Here is a 19,399-nt window from a genome sequence, read left to right as displayed (position 1 = left end):
ATAGGGGGGGTCCTGAGTCAAGAGGGTGCAGAATCCCTGTGTCCACCCCACTACGGGTTCCCCCTGGCTCACGCAGCCAGAGCACAGTGTTTATTTTCTTGGAATAGATTTGAACCATAAGCAGATAAAAGAAACAAAAATAATTAACAAATGTGGATCAGTCAGAAGAAAAGGCAGCCAGTGGCTTCCAGCGCTTAGGGATCCTGCCAGTCTCTTCCCGAACCCACCTTCCACATCTGAGTGACCAAGACCAGTCATACCTCATCAGTTTCAGGGGACAGGAGCCACCTGACAGACGGGAAGCTCACCGGCCAGGCTCAAGGTAAGCCTTCCTCCCTGAATCCGGTTACCCCGGTGCCCAACAGCTCCCTTGGGGTCTGTCGCAAACCTAGTGGACGCTCCGAAAACACTTGTCGAGAAAAGCCGAGTGTAGGGGGAAGGAGATTAGGGAGAAGCTGGGGGAATCTCAGAGCAGAGGACCACAGGGCTTTCAGAGGTGGCGTGGGGAGGGGAGCCAGGACCGTGCCAGTCGCTCTGCACCTTGTAAACCCAGTGAAATCGTGGGCTAAAGGCGTCTTCCTAAACGACTTGGAAGTTCTTCGCTGCGGGGGCCCTTGGCTCGCCCCCCTCACCCCCGCCCCGCAATCACCACTGTGCTGGCGTCCTTTAAAAACGGTGGAGGAGCTCCGGCAACCGGAGGCGGGGGCGGCCGAGGGCGCAGGCTCGCAGCCTCGGCCGCTGAGAGCCGCGCCCTCCGCTGACCCTAGGGCGAGGCGCACGGAGCTTGGGGCCCGGAGAGGGCGGGGCGGCGGGAGGCCGCGCACAGGCCCGCCCCTGGAGCCCGGCCCCTCCCCGCCGCCCCGCCGCCCCGTCGCCGCCGGCGCCGAGCTGACCTCCGGGCCCCGCGACCATGCCCCGCCTCCCGCGGGCCGCGCTGCTGCCGCTGCAGCTCGCCCTGCTCGTGGGCGTCGGGGCCCCCGAGGCGTCGGTGAGCGCGCCGCGGAGCCTGGTGTGGGGGCCCGGGCTGCGGCCCGGCGTCGTCCTGCCCGTGCGCTATTTCTACCTGCAGGCCGTGGACTCGGAGGGCCTGAACCTCACTCGCTCGCCCCCAGGTAGCGTTGAGCCGCCGGCCTCCGCGCGCCCCGGTCCCCGCCGCCTGCGTGGCGTCCTTTCCCCCCCGGCTGCCCTTCCCGCGGGTCCGGCCGCCTCCCTTGGCGCCCCCGCCTCCCCGGACGCACCGGGAGGGCATCGCAGGGCGAAGTCCACTGAGTGAGTGAGTGAGTGAGTGAGTGAATGAATGAATGAACTCCCAGGGCCCTAACTGGGACGAGGCGTGGGCCCTGGGGTCCAGCTGCAGGCGCTCGGCGAGGCCGGGGACTCACCCGCCCTAGCCGACCACGCCAGCTGTGACGCAGGGAGCGCCCCCACGCGGTGAGTCATCCAGCCCCAGAAATCCTCGGATTCCGTGGTCGAGGCCTGGTGGCTTGGGGACAGCCAGAGCCCTATCCCCGGGGGAGATGTCAGAGCAGTGCGCACAGGGGGCGTGAGTGCGAGATGTTTGCCTTCTCAGTTTGGAGTTGTCACCAGCAGCTTGCAGGAATTAGTGAAACTCTCGGTCCGCACGGTGGATCTTGTCCTGAGTCCCGTCCCACGCTCTCCTACACGTCTTGCCTTTGCAACGTCTTAACGACTTGTCCTGGTGGTTTCTGGGTGTTGCCAGTCAGGATTTGCTAATTTATGTCTAATTTATGTTCAGCCAGCTGGCATCCTGTTGTATCAACCAAGAGGCAGTAGAACCCGGCACTGCTTCCATCGCCAGTGGGAAACCATGACTACTTGTTTTTAGTTTTAGAAGGACTTTACATGGCCCTAAGGATCAGAACAAAAGATTCTTTTTTTAATGTTTATTTTTTTGATGTTAATTTATTTTTGAGAGAGACAGAGAGACAGGGTGAGCAGGACAGGGGCAGAGAGAGAGGGAGACACAGAATCTGAAGCGGGCTCCAGGCCCGGAGCTGTCAGCACAGAACCAGAAGTGGGGCTTGAACCCACAAACCTTGAGATCATGACCTGGGCCGATTTTGGACACTCAACCGACCGAGTCACCCTGGTGCCCCTTTTTATTTATTTTTGAGAAAGAGAGAAGCAGAGAGACAGAGAATCCCAAACAGGCTGCACCCCGCCACCCACTGTCAACGCAGAGGTTGATGGGGGCTCAGACTCACAAACAGTGAGATCATGACTTGAGCGGAAATCAGGAGTCTGTCTCTTAACCGACTGAGCCACCCGGGTGCCCCAGAATAAAAGATGCTTAAACCCAGGTTCGAAGTCTTCCACTATGGGGTGTTAACTATAGAAATATAGAAAAGTATAAAGTTTACTTTCTAAAATTAATTTTATAATGTTATAATGGGGTGCTTTAGAAGGAAAAGGGAAAACTAAAGACAAATTAATTTATACAGGAAAAAAAGAAAGTTACATGATCCAAAATGGCATGCTGCTAATCTTACTATTAATGAAAGAGCTATACATTCAATTAAAATTCTAATTTTTAATCTAAAAATATTGTCAAAGGGTTTTTAAGCAGTAATACTCAAAGCTGTTAAGGGAGCCTCTGGAGACTCTCAGTGACCTTCATGCTCTTCAGGTGTCAGCACAAATTGCCAAAAAGTTTCTGGAAAGCCATTTTCCAAATGTACCAGGAGTGTTAAATATTTAAAAATTGAATGTACAAAAAGATAACATTCAACAGTTAGAAAATATAATTTCTAAAAAGATGTCATTTGCAGACAATGTCCATCCATGCCCTTTAATCTAGTAATCTGATTTCTAGGTATCTGTCCTGAGAAAATGGTCAGAATGTGATTTACATGCAAGAAATTCTTGCTGCGTTGTAATTACTTATGGCAACAAATTTAACCAGCCAACTATAAGGTAGTTGCTAAATAAAGTTTGGTACATTCATGTGATGGAATGTTTGACAGCCCATTAAACTTAACATTTTAGATTCCACTCATAGGAAGTATTTAAAATAGTTAAATTCATAGAAACAGAAAGTAGGATGGAGGTTGCCAAGGGCTGATGGAAGAGGGAAATGGGGAGTTGTTGAAAAGGTACGGTATAAAGCTTCAGCTTTACAAAACGAAAAAGGTGTAGAGATTTGTTGCATAAAAATGTGAATATACTTAACACTACTGAATTGTACACTTAAAAAAGGTTTAAGCATCCAACTCTTGATTTCGGCTCAGGTCATGATCTCATAGATAATGGGTTTGAGCCTCACATTGGACTTGAGATTCTCTCTCTCTTTCTCTCTCTGTCCCTCCCCTGCTTTCTCTCTCTCTCAGAAATAAATGAATAAACATTTAAAAAAAAGAGAGTTTAAAAAAATGGTTATGATGATCAATTTTATGTTATATGTTATAACCATGATTTTTTTTAATTTTAAAAGATTATTTAATAATGCTTATACTAGGGGCACCTGGGTGGCTCAGTCGGTTGAACATCCGACTTCGGCTCAGGTCATGATCTCGCAGTCTGTGAGTTTGAGTCCTGCGTTGGGCTCTGTGCTGACAGCTCAGAGCCTGGAGCCTGCTTCGGATTCTGTGTCTCCCTCTCTCTCTGGCCCTCCCCCACTCATGCTCTGTCTCTCTCTCTCTCTGTCAAAAATAAATAACCATTAAAAAAAAATTTTTTTTTAAATAATGCTTATACTACGTTATCAGTAGACTAAACAGGAAAGAAATTATATAGTTTCCTTCTAATTTTATAATAAATAGATGAAACTATAGCTCACTCATTAATGTTCTCAGTGGTTATAGCAAGAGAATAAGGATTTCTTTTACTCTTTTTTCCCAGGAAAATCTCCCCCCAAATAATCTTAATGTTTTCATAACCAGGAACAATTCATAAAAACCAAAAGATTTCACCAAGTCTTTTCAGACACCCTCAATTTCGTACCCTTCGATTCTCCCTATTTCCTATTATGCCACTTGATTTTTAGCTTCTATTAAATGGCTGTCCTGTAGTTCTGAGAAGCTCACCCAACCAGTTTTTTACATCTCTACCACCATTATTCACTTGCAAATCCCGAAATTTTCCCTTCTCCAGGAACTTAATGAAAAAGAAGCAATTAAAAAATGTTTTTCAGTTTTATTTTAGAGAGAGCACAAGCATGGGAGAGGGGCAGGGGGGATGGGGGAGAGACAGAGAGAGAGAGTACCTCAAGCAGCTCCACACTCATTGCGGAGCCTGATGTGGGGCTCAGTCCCATGACCCTGGGATCATGACCTGAGTTGAAATCAAGAGTCATGCCAGTGAATGTCAGAAGAAAGCCGGAGTAGCCATAATTAGACAAACTAGATTTTAAAACAAAGGCTGTAACAAAGAGATGAAAAGGGCATTATATCGTAATTAAAGGGTTTATCTGTCAAGATCCAACAGTTGTAAAAATATATGCCCCCAACTTGGAAGAAACCAAATATATAAATCAATCATAAACATAAACAAATGCATAGATAATAATACCATAATTGTAGGGGACTTTAATACTCCACTTAGAGCAATGGACCGATCATCTAAGCAGAAAATCAACAAGGAAACAATGGCTTTAAATGACACACTGGACCAGATGGACTTAACAGATATATTCAGAACGTTTCATCCAAAAGCAGCAGAATACACATTCTTCTCGAGTGCACATGGAACATTCTCCAGAAGAGATTACATACTGGGTCACAAATCAGCCCTCAACGGGTACAAAAAAATCGATATCATATCATGTGTATTTTTCACAACACTGTAAAACCACAAGAAAAAATTTGGAAAGCCCTCAAGTACATGGAGATTAAAGAACATCCTACTAAAGAACGAATGGGTTAACCAGGAAATCAAAGAAGAAATTAAAAAATACATGGAAGAAAATGAAAATATAAACACAACAGTCCAAAATCTTTGAGATGAAGCGAAGGCAGTCCTAAGAGGGAATATTGCAATCCAGGCCTATCTCAAGAAGCAAGAAATGTCCCAAATATACAACCTAACCTTAAACCTAAAAGAGCTGGAAAAGGAACAGCAAATAAAGCCTAAAGCCAGCAGAAGAAGGGTAATAACAAAGATCAGAGCAACAATAAATGATATAGAAACAAGCAAAAAAACAAATTAGAACACATCAGTGAAACTAAGGTCTGGTTCTTTGAAAGAATTAACAAAACTGAGGCACCTGGGTAACTCAGTCAGTTAGGTCAGGTAAGAGTCAGACTTTGGCTCAGGTCATGATTTTGCCATTCCCAAGTTCCAGCCCCACATTGGGCTTTGTGCTGACAGCTCAGAGACTGGAGCCTGTTTCAGATTCTGTGTCTCCCTCTCCCTCTCTGCCTCTCCCCATTAAAAAATAAACATTAAAAAAAAAAAAAAAAAGAGGTAGTTCAGTCAGTTAAGCGTCCAACTCTTGATTTTGGCTCAGGTCATTATCTCATAGTTAGTGAGTTCGAGCCCCACATCGGGCTCTGCACTGACAGTGCACAGCCTGATTGGGATTCTCTCTCTGCCCCTCCACTGCTCATTCTGTCTCTCTCTTTCAAAATAAATAAACTTCTAAAAAATGTAAAATAAAAAAAAGAATTAAAAAATTGATAACCCCCTAGGCATACTTATCAAAAAGAAAAAGGAAAGGACCCAAATAGATAAAGTCACAAATGAAAGAGAAGAGATCAAAAACAACACCACAGAAAGACAAACGATTACTAGAGAATACTATGAAAAATTATATGCCAACAAACTGGGCAATATGGAAGAAATGGGCAAATTCCTAGAAACTCAAACTACCAAAATGGAAACAGGAAGAAATAGAGAATTTGAACTGACCCCTAATCAGCAAAAAAAATGGAATCAGTAATAAAAAATCTCCCAACAAACAAGAGTCCTGGGCTGGATGGCTTCCCGAGGGAATTCTACCAGATTTAAAGAAGAATTAATACCTATTCTTCTTAAGCTATTCCAAAAAATAGAAATAGAAGGAAAACTTCCAAACTCATTCTACGAAGCCAGCATTACCTTGATTCCAAGACCAACGACCCCACTAAAAGGGAGAGTTACAGGCCAATATCCATGATGAACATGAATGCAAAAATTCTCAACAAGATATTAGCAAATCTAATTCAACAGTACATTAAAAGAATTATTCACCTTGATCAAGTGGGATTTATTCCTGGGCTGCAGGTCTGGTTAAATATTCATAAATAAATTAACATGACACACCACATTAATAAAAGAAAGGATAGGAACCATATGATCCTGTCAATAGATACAGAAAAAACATGTGACAAAATACAGCATCCATCCTTGATAAAAACCCTCAACAAATTAGGGACAGGTGGAACATATGTCAACATCATAAAGGTCATATACAAAGACCAGCAGCTAATATCATCCTCAATGGGGAAAAACTAAGAGCCTTTCCCTATAGTCAGGAACAAGACAAGGATGTCTACCCTCGTCTCCACTATTTAACATAGTACTGAGTCTTAGCCTTAGCAATCAAACAAGAAAAAGAAATAAAGGCATCCAATTAGGCAAGAAAGAAGTCAAACATTCACTATTTGTAGATGGCATGACCCTCTGTAGAAAACCCAAAAGACTCCATCAGAAAATTTCTAGAACTAATACATGAACTAAGCAAAGTCACAGGATATAAAATCAACATGCAGAGGGACGCAACTGACTCAGTCAGTTAGACGTCCGACTTCGCCTCAGGTCATGATCTCACAGTTTGTGGGTTCGAGCCCCACGTCGGGCTCTCTGCTGGCAGCTTGGAGCCTGGAGCCTGCTTCGGATTCTGGGTCTCATTCTCTCTGCCCCTCCCCCACTTGTGCTCTATCTCTCTCTGTCTCTCAAAAATAAATAAATGTAAAAAAATTTTTTTAAATGAATAAACATTAAAAATATATATTTAGAAAAACCAACATGTAGAAATCTCTTGCGTTGCTATACACCAATAATGAAGCAGCAGAGAAAGAAATCAAGGAATCAGTCCCATTTTCAATTTCACCAAAAATGATAAGATAACCTAGGGATAAGCCTAACTAAAGAAGTGAAAGATCTATACTCTGAAAACTATAGATCACTTTGTGAAAGAAACTGAAGAGGACACAAAGATAAAAAAGCATTCCATGGTCATGGATTGGAAGAACAAACATTGTTAAAGTGTCTATACTATCCAAAGCAATGTACACATTTAATGCAATCCCTATCAAACTACCATAAGCATTTTTTTACAGAGCTAGAACAAACAATTCTAAATTTTGTATGGAACCACAAAAGACCCTGAATAACCAAAAAACTCCTGAAAAAGAAAAACAAAACTTGAGGCATCACAATTCCAGATTTCAAGCTATATTACAAAGCTGTAGTCATCCAGACAGTATGGTACTGGCACAAAGGTCAATGTAACAAAATAGAAAACCCAGAAATGGACCCACAACTAACCTTCAACAAAGCAAGAAAGAATATCTAATGGAAAAAAGTCTCTCAACAAATGGTGCTGGAAAAACTGGACAGTGACATGCAGAAGAATGCAATTGGAGCCCTTTCTTACATCAACACAAAAATAAATTCAAAATGGATGAAAGACCTACATGTGAGACAAAAAAACCCCATCAGAATTCTAGAGGAGAACAGAGGCAGCAACTTCTTTGACCTTACTAGCAGTCTCTTACTAGACAAGTCGCCAGAGCTAAGGGAGACAAAAGCAAAAATGAATTATTGGGACTTTCATGATAAAAAGCACAATGAAGGAAATCATCAACAAAACTAAAAGGCAACCTACAGAATGGAAGAAGATATTTGCCAATGACATGTCTGATAAAGGTTAGTATACAAAATCTAGAAAGAAATTAGCAAACTCAACACCCCCCCTCCAGTAATCCAGTGAAGAAATGGGCAGAAGATATGGATGCTTTTCCAGAGAAGACATCCAGATGTCTAACAGACACAAGAAAAGATGTCCGACATCGCTCATCATCAGGAAAACAAATCACAATGTGATTTGTATCATCTCCCACCTTTCAGAATGGCTAAATTAACACAAGAAACAACAGGTATTGGTGAGGATACAGAGAAATGGGAACCCTCTTGGTGGGAATGCAAACTTGTGCAGCCACTCTGGAGAACAGTATGGAGGTTCCTCAAAAAACTGAAAATAGAACTACCCTACGATCCAGCAATTGCAGTATTAGGCATTTACCCAAAGAATACAAAAATAGAGATTCAGAGGGGTACATGCACACCAGTGTTTATAGCAGCATTATCAACAATAGTCAAACTATGGAGAGAGTCCAAATGCCCATCGACTAGTGAATGGATAAAGAAAGTATGGTATCATACACACACACACGCACGCGCACCCAATGGAATATTACTCAGCCATCAGAAAGAATGAATTTTGCCTTTTGCAATGATGTGGATGGAACTAGAATATATTATGCTAAGCAAAAAGAGTTAATCAGAGAAAGACAAATACCATGTGATATCACTCATATGTGGAATTTAAGAAACAAAACAGATGAACATACAGGGTTGGGGCAGGAGAAAAGAGAGGGTAACAAATCACGAGAGACTCTTAATGACAGAGAATAAACTGAGGGTTGATGGAGGGAGGCAGGTGGGGGATGGGCTAGATGAGTGATGGGTACTAAGGAGGGCACTTGTCATGATGAGCTCTCACTGTTGTATGTAAGTGATAAATCACTGATTCTACTCTTGAAACCAATATTGTAAACTAAAATTCAAATTAAAAAAAAGAAAATATGTGAATAAGGATGGCAATAAAATGCTTTTAAAAGAAAGAGCGCTCAACCAACTGAGCCACCTAGTCACCTTGAGGCAATTTTCCTCTCAAGATTTAGACCTTCTTACATGACTTACCAAGATTCCCTTAATAATTATTACTCCCATTCAACAGTCATATTTGTCTGAATATTGTTATTATGCTGTGTATCTCCAGGTACCTAGATAACAAACATGTGATCTTGAATGGTCTAAGCAAAGGATTTCAAATTGGAATCCAAAGAGAGAAATTAGAGGGTCTGTGACCTTGGATAAGGGGAAAGGACCTATCTTTCATGTGTATTTTTACTCCCTTCTGACTTAAATTGAGTATTTCCTTCTGTTCTGAACATAGGCAAAACCTGTTTTCATTGTTACATTCCCAGCATCTGATATAATGCCTGGCAGAGATGCTCAGTAAATACTGTCGAGAAAAGAAAGGAAAGGGTGGAGGCAGGGTGGTTGGAATATCCCAAGATGGCTGGATACAAATACTCACTTTCTACTCGGTCCTCCTTTACCTTCACCAGTAATAGTATATTCAGAAAATAATCTTACCTCCTACTTGGGTAGCACTTTAGTGTTTTAAACTGTGTCATGTTTAATTTGTTCTCCTTAATCATCTTGTGAGATAAGAAGGATAGGTACTGTTCTCTCCGCTTTACACGTAAGAAACTGAGGCTCAGTGGGGCGCCTGGGTGGCGCAGTCGGTTGAGCGTCCGACTTCAGCCAGGTCACGATCTCGCGGTCCGGGAGTTCGAGCCCCGCATCAGGCTCTGGGCTGATGGCTCAGAGCCTGGAGCCTGTTTCCGATTCTGTGTCTCCCTCTCTCTCTGCCCCTCCCCCGTTCATGCTCTGTCTCTCTCTGTCCCAAAAATAAATAAACGTTGAAAAAAAAAAAAAAAAAAAAAGAAACTGAGGCTCAGTGAAGCTAAAATGTTTTGCCTGTGCCCCCACAGCCATTAAGCGTCAGAGCCAAGGTACACATCCATGCATGCTCTTTCCGTCTAATCAAATCTCCCGTGAGGTGATTGTCACGCATCAGTTTTCAGCAAGTTCCTGGAGAGCATCCATGGTCAGCAGACAGCCAGACATTTTTGGAAGACTACGTTTAGCCTCAAGGCAAAACAGCTTGGCCTTCTGGCACTCTGTTCCCTTGGCCGTACGGGGTTGACATTCGTTCCAGCTGTCGAGCCTTCATAATCTTCCTGAACAAAACGGGAGGCGGTGACTCCGTTGTACCAGGAGCTCTGGAGGTTGTTCCTCCAAGTCTGAATCCTGCAGACCAATATGCTAACCTTACATAGCGTGACCAGGTGGATTCAGGAGGGGCTTGGAAAGAAGAAGGATTCAAGCTGGCTCTCCTACCTAACATAGGTGACTCTGGTCAGGTTGCTTATCCTCTTGGAGTCTTGGTTTCCTGATCTGTAAAATGAGGCTGACAATGCCCACCTTACAAATTCTTGTAGGAAATAAAGAACGTAGAAAATGCAAATGAAGATCTCCAGCTCGGGCACTGGCACATAATAAATGCTACGTAAGTGATTAAAAAAAAGTATTTATTCCTTTCCAAACCAAAAGCCTTCAGAAGCTCTGATTCCAATGATATAAGGCTTTGATCCTGTGAACCTCCTTTGGTGTCCATGGACCCTGCAGCCTCATTTAACTCACTCTCTTAAAGTCTGAATTTGTGAAGTGGGAAAATTCAAGCTCGGCTTGAAGTCTGTTCAGTATGTTGGTGCCTGGGGCCAATGAGAATTCACATTCCTTCCACTGAAGCAATTTCAAAGTGCCCTCTTCTAATTCTCTCTCTCTCTCTCTCTCTCTCTCTCTCTCTCTCTCTGTGTGTGTGTGTGTGTGTGTGTGTGTGTGTGTGTGTGTCTTTAATGTTTATTAACTTTTGAGAGAGAGAAGGAGCACAAGCTGGGGAGGGGCAGAGACGGAAGGGGACAGAGGATCTGTGCTGACAGCAGAGAGCCTGATGTGGGGCTTGGACTTGTGAACCGTGAGATCATGACCTGATCCAAAGTCAGATGCCTAACTGACTGAGCCACCCGGCGCCCCTCATTTTCTCTTTTATGAGGTTAAAACTGCTTATTTCTATTTCAGTCCTGGCCATTGTTATATTGTGTTGATTCCAGCATTAATGTCATGCCAACAATGACACAGGCATGTAAGATTACTCTAAACATAGCTGAACATTAAAATATTAAAAATGGCTACATTTTATTTTTATACATATATCTTGAAATGGAATGTTTAAATGCTATTTCAGAGACAAATTTTATAGTTGGAAGAGACAAGACAATATCTAGTCCAATTCTTTCAATTCAAAATAAGGAAGCACTTTGGAGCTGTTTTTTTCTGTAAATCTATTTTTTCCAAAAAGATCACACAGTCACTAATATGTTTCTCTTATATCTGTTTTGTTTATTTAAAATCATAAATTTGTGGAGAACAGGACTCTTTGATCAAGAGACAAAGCTTTTCTGTTTCCTATTTGGGGAGAATATAATGGAAATTACCTCCTAGTTCCCAGGCTCTGCCTGCCTGATTTTCAGTTTGCCACACTGCATTGTCTTTCTGAAACCAAGTGAGAGGGGCACCTGAGTGGCTTAGTTGGTTGAACATCTGACTTTAGCTCAGGTCATGATCTCACAGTTCATGAGTTTGAGCCCCGCATTGGGCTCTGTGCTGATAGCCTGGAGCCTGCTTCAGATTCTCTCTTTCCCTCTCTGTCTGCCCCCTTCTGTGCTCACGCTCTGTCTCTGTCTCTGTCTCTGTCTCTGTCTCTCTCTCTCTCTCTCTCTCAAAAATAAATTAACATTTTAAAAAAGTCATTTAAAAAAATAAAAATAAAACCAAGTGAGAAATAACATGAAAGCAATAACTAATATGCTTCATTTAAGCATTTCAGGTAAATGGCTAACATTTTAAATAATTTCACACTAAATTCTTTCCTTTTTTCTTACAACATTCCCTATGTTGGTTATAGTTCATTTATTTTATCAGATTGCTTTCATAATTTTATCACACTCATTTCAATGCTAAAATAAAATAGTAAAATTTAATACCAAGATGTCAGATACTACATTACTATTACAAACTGAAGAGACTGAGGGACACCTCTCCTGACCCACAGGAAAAAGTAAAACCCTTGAAGATCAAAAGAAACTATAAACTTCACTCACTAGATTTAGAAACTAAGAAACTAGATTTAGGTTCACTCAGTAATTTCAAAAACACATATACTAAATATGCTTAATTTCATACTATGATAGATGTGGGATCAAAGACTACTTTGGTCACCACTATTTTTTTCCAGGGCTGTGAATTTCAGAGGATTCACCACTTTTTTTTTTTTTTTTACACATTTGCCTTTGATATAGTGATTAACTGTGGTGAGGACTTTAACTGATCTTTATTCTCAAAGCTCCTGGGGATCAGATCTGCCCTGATCTGCAGACTCTCTGAAGAAAGATCTGCAGTGTTTATCCCTGGATCACAGTGATATTAATCACAACAGTATTGTTTCAAAGTCTAAATTAGTCAGTATACTACAAAAAGAGAAGGGGAGCTTTACTAAGCAGGTGTTATTTACTCTGGAATAGAAAACCCACAGAATTTTGGAGTTGAAAAGGATGTTAGATCATCCTAGGATAACTTTCATTTCAACCTGAGGAAAAAAGCTTAGAGAAGTAAACTCTAGCATTTACAAACGTGTGTGAAAATTGTGTGTGTGTGTGTGTGTGTGTGTAAGTGTGTGAGTGATATTTGTGCACAGTCTGCTAACTAGCTATAATCTCTATTTAGGGAAATAAACTTAGAAGTCTAGCTAGAAATTTGGGTTAACAAACGGGAAATTTCCTCAGAAATGAGGGTTATCTGGTATGAACATGGTTTACAAGAAAGCTGGTGTATATTTTACCAGGAGAAAGTTGGATCGTGATAGAGCCCTGTCTTTCTAGGAGTTTATGGATTTTTAAATACCTGAACTGTTTTAAACCCACACAAAGGAAAAAAGAGCAAATAGACAAAAATTTCTTCTCTTCTTTGCTTTTTTAATGTATTGATTTTGTTCATTCAGTAAGTCTTTATTGAATGACTAATGCATCAAATGTTGACCTAGATACTTGGTTTCCAGGCATAACCCAGACATTGTTCCTGGTCTCAAGGACCTTCCACACTAAAACTTTTGTTTACAATTGATGGTGTAGAAAAAAGTAACTTCAGTATAGAGACACCTATCCAATAATTGATAAGACAAAATAACCATGAAATAGTAGCATTACGTATATATATTTTTTCTTTCAGGTCAAACACTATTCAAGGTAGTAATCAAATCTCTTTCACCTAAAGAGTTAGTCCGGATTCACATCCCCAAACCTTTGGACAGGAATGATGGGACATTTTTGGTGCGATATAGGATGTATGAAACTGTCAGTGAAGGGCTGAAGATAGAGGTCCTTTATGGTGATGAACATGTGGCTCAGTCTCCCTATATTTTGAAAGGTAAGTGATTATTATACAGCGCAGAGCCAGCCTTATATGTGTAGACCCCATGCGTTTCAAAATGGGTTATGATGACCTTGAAGTCATGTACAACAGAGTAAACATTGTATGCATACCTCCTGGAGCTCATTTTAAGTAATTCCATGTCTAATGGGGGGCTTGAATTCAACGACTCCAAGACCAAGAGTTGCATGCTCTAAGCTGGCCAGGAGCTCCTCCTGGAGCTCAATTTAACTTGGAATTTTGAGGGATGGAAAACTAGGTAAAGAAATTTAAATGATAAGCAACAAAATCTTGTGTATTTATCGAGGTAGTTAACATTTCCGACACTCTTAATTCTTTGGCATATCCGTATTTCCATCTAGTACCATTTACCTTCGGCTAAAGGATTCCTGTTAACATTTCTTTTAGTGTGAGAATGTTGGTGATGAGTTCTTCCAGCTTTTGTGTGTCTGAAAAAGTCTATATTTTGCCTTCATTTTTGAGAGACATCTTTGTTAAATATAGAATAGTTTAACAGGTTTTTTTTCTTCCTTTTAGTACTTTAAAGATGTTGTTCCACTGTCTTCTTGCTTGCATTGTTTCCAACAGTAAATCTGCTGACATCTGTCTCTGTCCCTCCATCCTGCTGAAGGTTTTCTCTCTCATGGCTCTTTTAAACAATTTGATTATTATGTGCTTTGGTGTAGTTTTCTTCATGTTTCTTGTGCTTGGGTTTGTGGAGCATCTTAGATCTTTGGGATTATAGATTTCACTAAATCCAGAAAAAATTTGGCAATGATTTCTTCAGTACTTTTTCTGTTCTACTCCAGAGTTCCACCAAGAATTAGTTACCCCTATATCAGACTTGAAATTATCCCAGAGCACACTGATGCTCCTTTCATTTTTAAAATTCTTTTTTTTTCTCCATTTCATTTTGTCTACTTTCTTTTTTTAAAATTGTTTTAAATGTTTATTTATTTTTGAGAGAAAAAGAAGCTGAGTGTGAGCGGAGGAGGGTCAGAGAGAGAGGGAGACACAGAATCTGAAGCAGGCTCCAGGCTCTGAGCTGTCAGCACAGAGCCCGAGGTGGGGCTCAAGCTCACAAACCAGGAGATCATGACCTGAGCCAAAGTCGGATGGTTAACTTACTGAGCCACCCAGGTGTCCCTCATTGTGTCTCCTTTCTATTGCTACGTCATTAAGTTCACTAATCTTTTCTTCTGCAATGTCCAATTTGTCATTAATTGTATCCAGTCTGTTTTTCATCCCTTGGCACTTTCTCATCTTCTTGAGCTTTTTTCTAGAATGCAGTTAAATTACTTGGAAATAGTTTGAATTTTTCAAATTTTGCTTTTACAATTTGTTAGGTGAGACCAGAGCCGCATTTGGCTATGGCTTTTTTCCCCCAGCACTCAGGTAATATCTCTCTGCTTGGTCTACCCAAGCCTCAGAAATAAGGATGCTTTCCAGGCTGCCTTGTGTGAACAGACACTATTTCCAACCCTCTATGACCAGTGGGTACTACTGTTGCCTCTAATCGTTCTGACTCATTCTTTCCCTGCCTTGGATCCTTTCCTCACTTATATACACACTTCAGAAACCCTAAATACTTAAGGGGGGAACCTTTTGCAGATCTCTGGAGTTTTCTTTCTGCATAGTTCTTCCCTTTCATAGACTATGCCCTATAAATTCTAGCTGCCTTGTTCTCCCTGGACACTCTGCTCTGTCCCCTCAACTCAGTGAGATTGCTGGGCTCAACCTATATTTCTCCCCCTGTTTCCATAATCTAGAAACTCCCTTAAGCAGTAACCTTAGGAATTGTAGGGTTTACCTCATCTGCTTCCTATTTCTCAGACTCAGTGTCCTTTACTGCCTCATGTCTGGTGGCTTAAAAAACTGTTTCATGTATTTTGCCTGTTTCTTGATAGTTTCAGGTGGTAAATCCATATTACTCACCTTGGTCGGAAGTAGAAATAGTCAAAAAACACAATCGTTTGTTATAAGTTTTTATGTTAAGTTAAATATAAATATATTTTGAAGTAAAATATAAAATTGGTATAAAGTTCTTTTAAAATGAGTCCTCAGAGAAGTTTTATACTTATGGCTGGGTATAAAATTTAAATTCTTTTTTAAAAGTTACACTGCCGGGGCGGTACCTGCATGGGTCAGTTGGTTAAGCACCTGACTCTGGATTTTGGCTCACATTATGATCTCGTGGTTTGTGAGTTTGAGCCCTGCGTCTCGCTCTAAATGAACATTGCAGAGTCTACTTGGGATTCCCTCTCTCTGCCGCTCCGCTGCTTGTGCTCAATCTCTCTCTTTCAAAATAAATAAATAAACTTAAAAAAAGAAAACAAAGAAGAAAATTACACTGCCAGATACCCCTGGGTTACATATTTCTTCTCTGAGATGTGTTGACGGAAATGATTTTAGAGATTCAGTGATTTAGAGATTTAGAGATTCTCCATCTTGTCTTTAAAAAAGTCACCACCCCTACTATATAATAATGCCTCAAAAGTAATACATTCTGTTTTTCTTTGCTAAAAGGTAAGTTGTTTTATGTTCTCCAGGCACTTACAACGCACTAGAACTGAATTCAGCAGCTAGTTGGCTGAGAGTGGGTGATATGGGGAGAGAGCATATGCTCCGTAGGTCATCTAGAGGCGTACAAGACGGGGATGAAAATGGAAGCATGGGACTCTGACATAACTGCTTTCACCACTGACTTGTTTAGGGCAGATTATCCCCATCTGGATAATCTTAGAATTCACCAAGAAATCATCCCACGTTCATATCATGGGCAGAAACAACTCCCTGTGTTGTGGTGCTTGTTAATGGAGCATGGCATTACACATGTTTTGCCTTCCCTAGGACCAGTGTACCACGAGTACTGTGAGTGTCCGGAAGAGGATCCTCAGGCCTGGCAAAAAACTCTGTCTTGTCCAACCAAGGAACCACAGATTGCAAAAGATTTCGCTTCTTTCCCCAGCATCAATCTCCAGCAGATGTTAAATGAAGTTCCGAAAAGGTTTGGGGATGAAAGGGGTGCCATTGTCCATTACACAATTCTCAACAACCACATCTACCGGAGATCTTTAGGGAAATACACAGACTTCAAAATGTTCTCAGATGAGATTTTGCTGTCACTGGCAAGAAAGGTATGAGAGCATGAACTCATTGGTTCTAAAAACAATATATAGTTGACCCTTAAACAATATGGGTTTGAACTGCGTGGGTCCACTTATACACGGATTTTTTTTTTAAATAAATACAGTATAGTACTCTAAGTACTTTTTGTCCTCCTCATGACTTTCCTAATGGCAGTTTATTTTCTCTAGCTTACTTTATTGGAAGAGCACAGTATATAATATAACATACAGAGTATGTGTTAATCAACAGCTATGTCATCGGTAAGGCTTCCAGTTAACAGTAGGCTATTAGTTGTTAAGTGTTGGGGGAGTCTAATCTTATACACAAAATTTAGGTTGTGTGGGGATTGGCACCTCTAACCCCTGCATTGTTCAAGGGTCAACTGTAGTTTAATTATGTAGTTGTAACATTGCGATGCCTGGAATAACAGTGGCAAAGGATAGAAATGGCTTCTGGCCTTGCAAATGTGTAGCTGAGATGTCCACCACCTGAGTGTTCATCAGTTCTCCCCTTTTATGGATCTTTCTTTCCTTTAATATTTAAATTAAATGGCTTGAGCCCCCATCCCAGGTAAGTAGGCCTTGCATAAAACTCCCAGTGCTTTCGTGGACTCCCAAACATTTTTAGCCCCAAGGTCACTTCTTGTAGTTCTCCCTCCATTCAGATTTCACTTTCTGCAGCTCTTTTGTTTCTTATTACCTCAAAATGACTTGAACTTAGACCACTTTTCCTTGTTTTATCCTAACCATCTCGAAAAGATAGTATGCATGGCACGTTTTGTTGATGGTTCTAGTAACAGAGAGGTTATTTTGTACCATTGTGTAGTAAAAGCCAACCAAACAAAAATTCTAACATTTAAAAATAGACATCCCTGGGGGCACCTGGTGGCCCAGTTGGTTAAGAGACTCTTGGTTTCGGCTCAGGTCATGATCTCGTGGTTGGTGAGTTCCAGCCCTGTGTCGGACTCAGCACTGACAGTGCAGAGCCTGCTTGGGATTCTCTATCTCCCTGTCTCTCTGCCCCTCTCCCACTCATGCTCACTCTCTCTTTCAAAATAAGTAAGTAAACTTTAAACAAACAAACAAACAAATAAATATAGACATGCCTATATTAATCAGACTCGGTCATCCTTGCCTCCAGGAATTTCTCACTGGCTGTCACTGATGTTCAGGTCTTGGCTTCTTAGTAGAATATGCTTGGGCCTCTATCTTTCAGAAGACTTCTCAACTCCGCCCCCACCCCCACTCCCCTCTACTCGACCCTTCTTTCCACACCTGCAAAACTCTCAAGCAGAGCAGTTCAAATTGCCTTTTGTTCCTCCTGCTTCCTGACCATGCAGAGTGAAGGGTGAGGATGGGAGTTTTTCTACCTTCCCCACTCAAGATTGTCAAGGTAGTTGTCTAAACCAAAAGCCAACTTGGGTGATATGAGTTACACACTTTCCCAAGTGTGCTGAATGTGTGGCTGCAGTCACTTCTTATTTTATCTTATTTTTTAAATGTTTATTTATTTTTGAGACAGAGAGCATGAATGGGGTAGGGTCAACGAGAGAGGGAGATAGAATCCGAAGCAGGCTCCAGTCTCTGAGCTGTCAGCACAGAGCCCGACGTGGGGCTTGAACTCACGGACCGTGAGATCGTGACCTGAGCCGAAGTCAGATGGTTAACCGACTGAGCCACCCAGGCGCCCCAATCACTTCTTATTTTAAATAGCAGCCTCCTCCCCACTCCGCACTCGCCCACGGCATGAGCGCATCGCAGGTACCTGATCACAAAGGTGGTCCTTTCTTCCTGGCCTACCGCCCACCAGTCCACCCTGCCCTGTGTCCTACCTTGTACTCATGTTGCTGCCTCTAGAGCAGTGGTTTTTCCTAGTGATTAATTTGCCCCTTAGAGGACATTTGGCAAAGTCTCGAGATAGTTTCCGTTGCCACAACTTGGGGGTTGCGACTAACGTCTAGTGGGTGGAGACCATGGATACTAGTCAACATCTTACAATGCACAGAACTGCCTACAGCAAACAACTACCCAGACCAAAATGTCAATACTGCTGAGATGAAGAAACCCCGTTCTATAGTGAGAACTTCTAGTATGGAGTTTGTTGCTGTTGTTTTGTGTTTTGTGTGTTTTTGTTTGTTTTAGGTTTTTTTGGTTTATTTTATTATTCATTTATTTAGGTGTGGAGTTTATTAATGAGTTTATAAACAATAGTGGGGAAGCATGAGGTTGAGTAGTCCCATCCCTGGCCCTTCCCTCTTGTTCTGGGTTCTTTGCCCAGTGACTGGGAAGAAATCCAAGACAAATGAGACTCATCTCTGGACTTTGAGCAGCCTGCTCTGGTGGGACTTGTTTTGTTATTTGGAAGCTGGAGTGGTGTATGGATATAAACAAATTGTACTTCATCATGTTAGCTTGTAAGGAAAGTAGGTGCCCAGGGTGAAAATGTCTGAGGAGGGGGAGTCATAGAGGAGGTAACATCAGGTCTGAGTTTGAAGGATGAGAAAGGAGACCACCAAGTGAATAAGGAGGAGAAGAATATTCCAAGTGGGAAGGGAATTGCATAGGAGAGTGGCTGGCGTTTTCAGAGAGCAGCCTGAAGTTGACCGGCACCTTCTCGGGTGGAAGGTGAGGCTTATAGCTTAGCTGGAACAAGATAACAGGCCTTGCCTTCTAGCCAGACAGTTTACACCTTGTCCTGTGGGCTTAAGGTTCTCTTAAGCTTCTAGTAACATGAATTTGGGTTTTAGACATTTAGGCAGCAAAGTGAGAGCTAATCAGAGTGGGGAGAGCCTCGAGCAGAACACCTAGTGCGGAAGCTACTGTACCATTCTAGGCAAGAGATGGGAAGAGCCTAAACCAAGGCATTGACCGCGGAGATGGCCACGGAGTGGCAGATTCCGGAAGCAAAGGTAGACGTGACATGGAGGTTTGAT

At 42.0% G+C, this 19,399-nt stretch overlaps 1 protein-coding gene across 2 annotated transcripts in view; it reads left to right on the top strand.

Moving 5' to 3' along the window:
* The first annotated feature begins 818 nt into the window (after positions 1–818).
* POGLUT3 (protein O-glucosyltransferase 3) overlaps positions 819–19,399 on the top strand; it is a 28,948-nt gene continuing 10,367 nt past the window's right edge. Inside the window, exons 1-3 of one of the 2 annotated variants that reach the window (XM_043579257.1) lie at positions 819–1,112; positions 13,138–13,335; positions 16,189–16,475. In XM_043579257.1, coding sequence (XP_043435192.1) covers positions 911–1,112; positions 13,138–13,335; positions 16,189–16,475 — 687 coding nt within the window. In that variant the 5' untranslated portion in view covers positions 819–910. The remainder of the gene's footprint in view (positions 1,113–13,137; positions 13,336–16,188; positions 16,476–19,399) is intronic. The other variant, XM_043579256.1, reaches the window with a different exon arrangement.

This window comes from Prionailurus bengalensis, chromosome D1, assembly GCF_016509475.1.
Source record: "Prionailurus bengalensis isolate Pbe53 chromosome D1, Fcat_Pben_1.1_paternal_pri, whole genome shotgun sequence".
Lineage (NCBI taxonomy): Eukaryota > Metazoa > Chordata > Mammalia > Carnivora > Felidae > Prionailurus > Prionailurus bengalensis.
The sequence above is the reverse complement of the archived record's forward strand: the minus strand, read 5'-3'. Positions and strand labels throughout refer to the sequence as shown.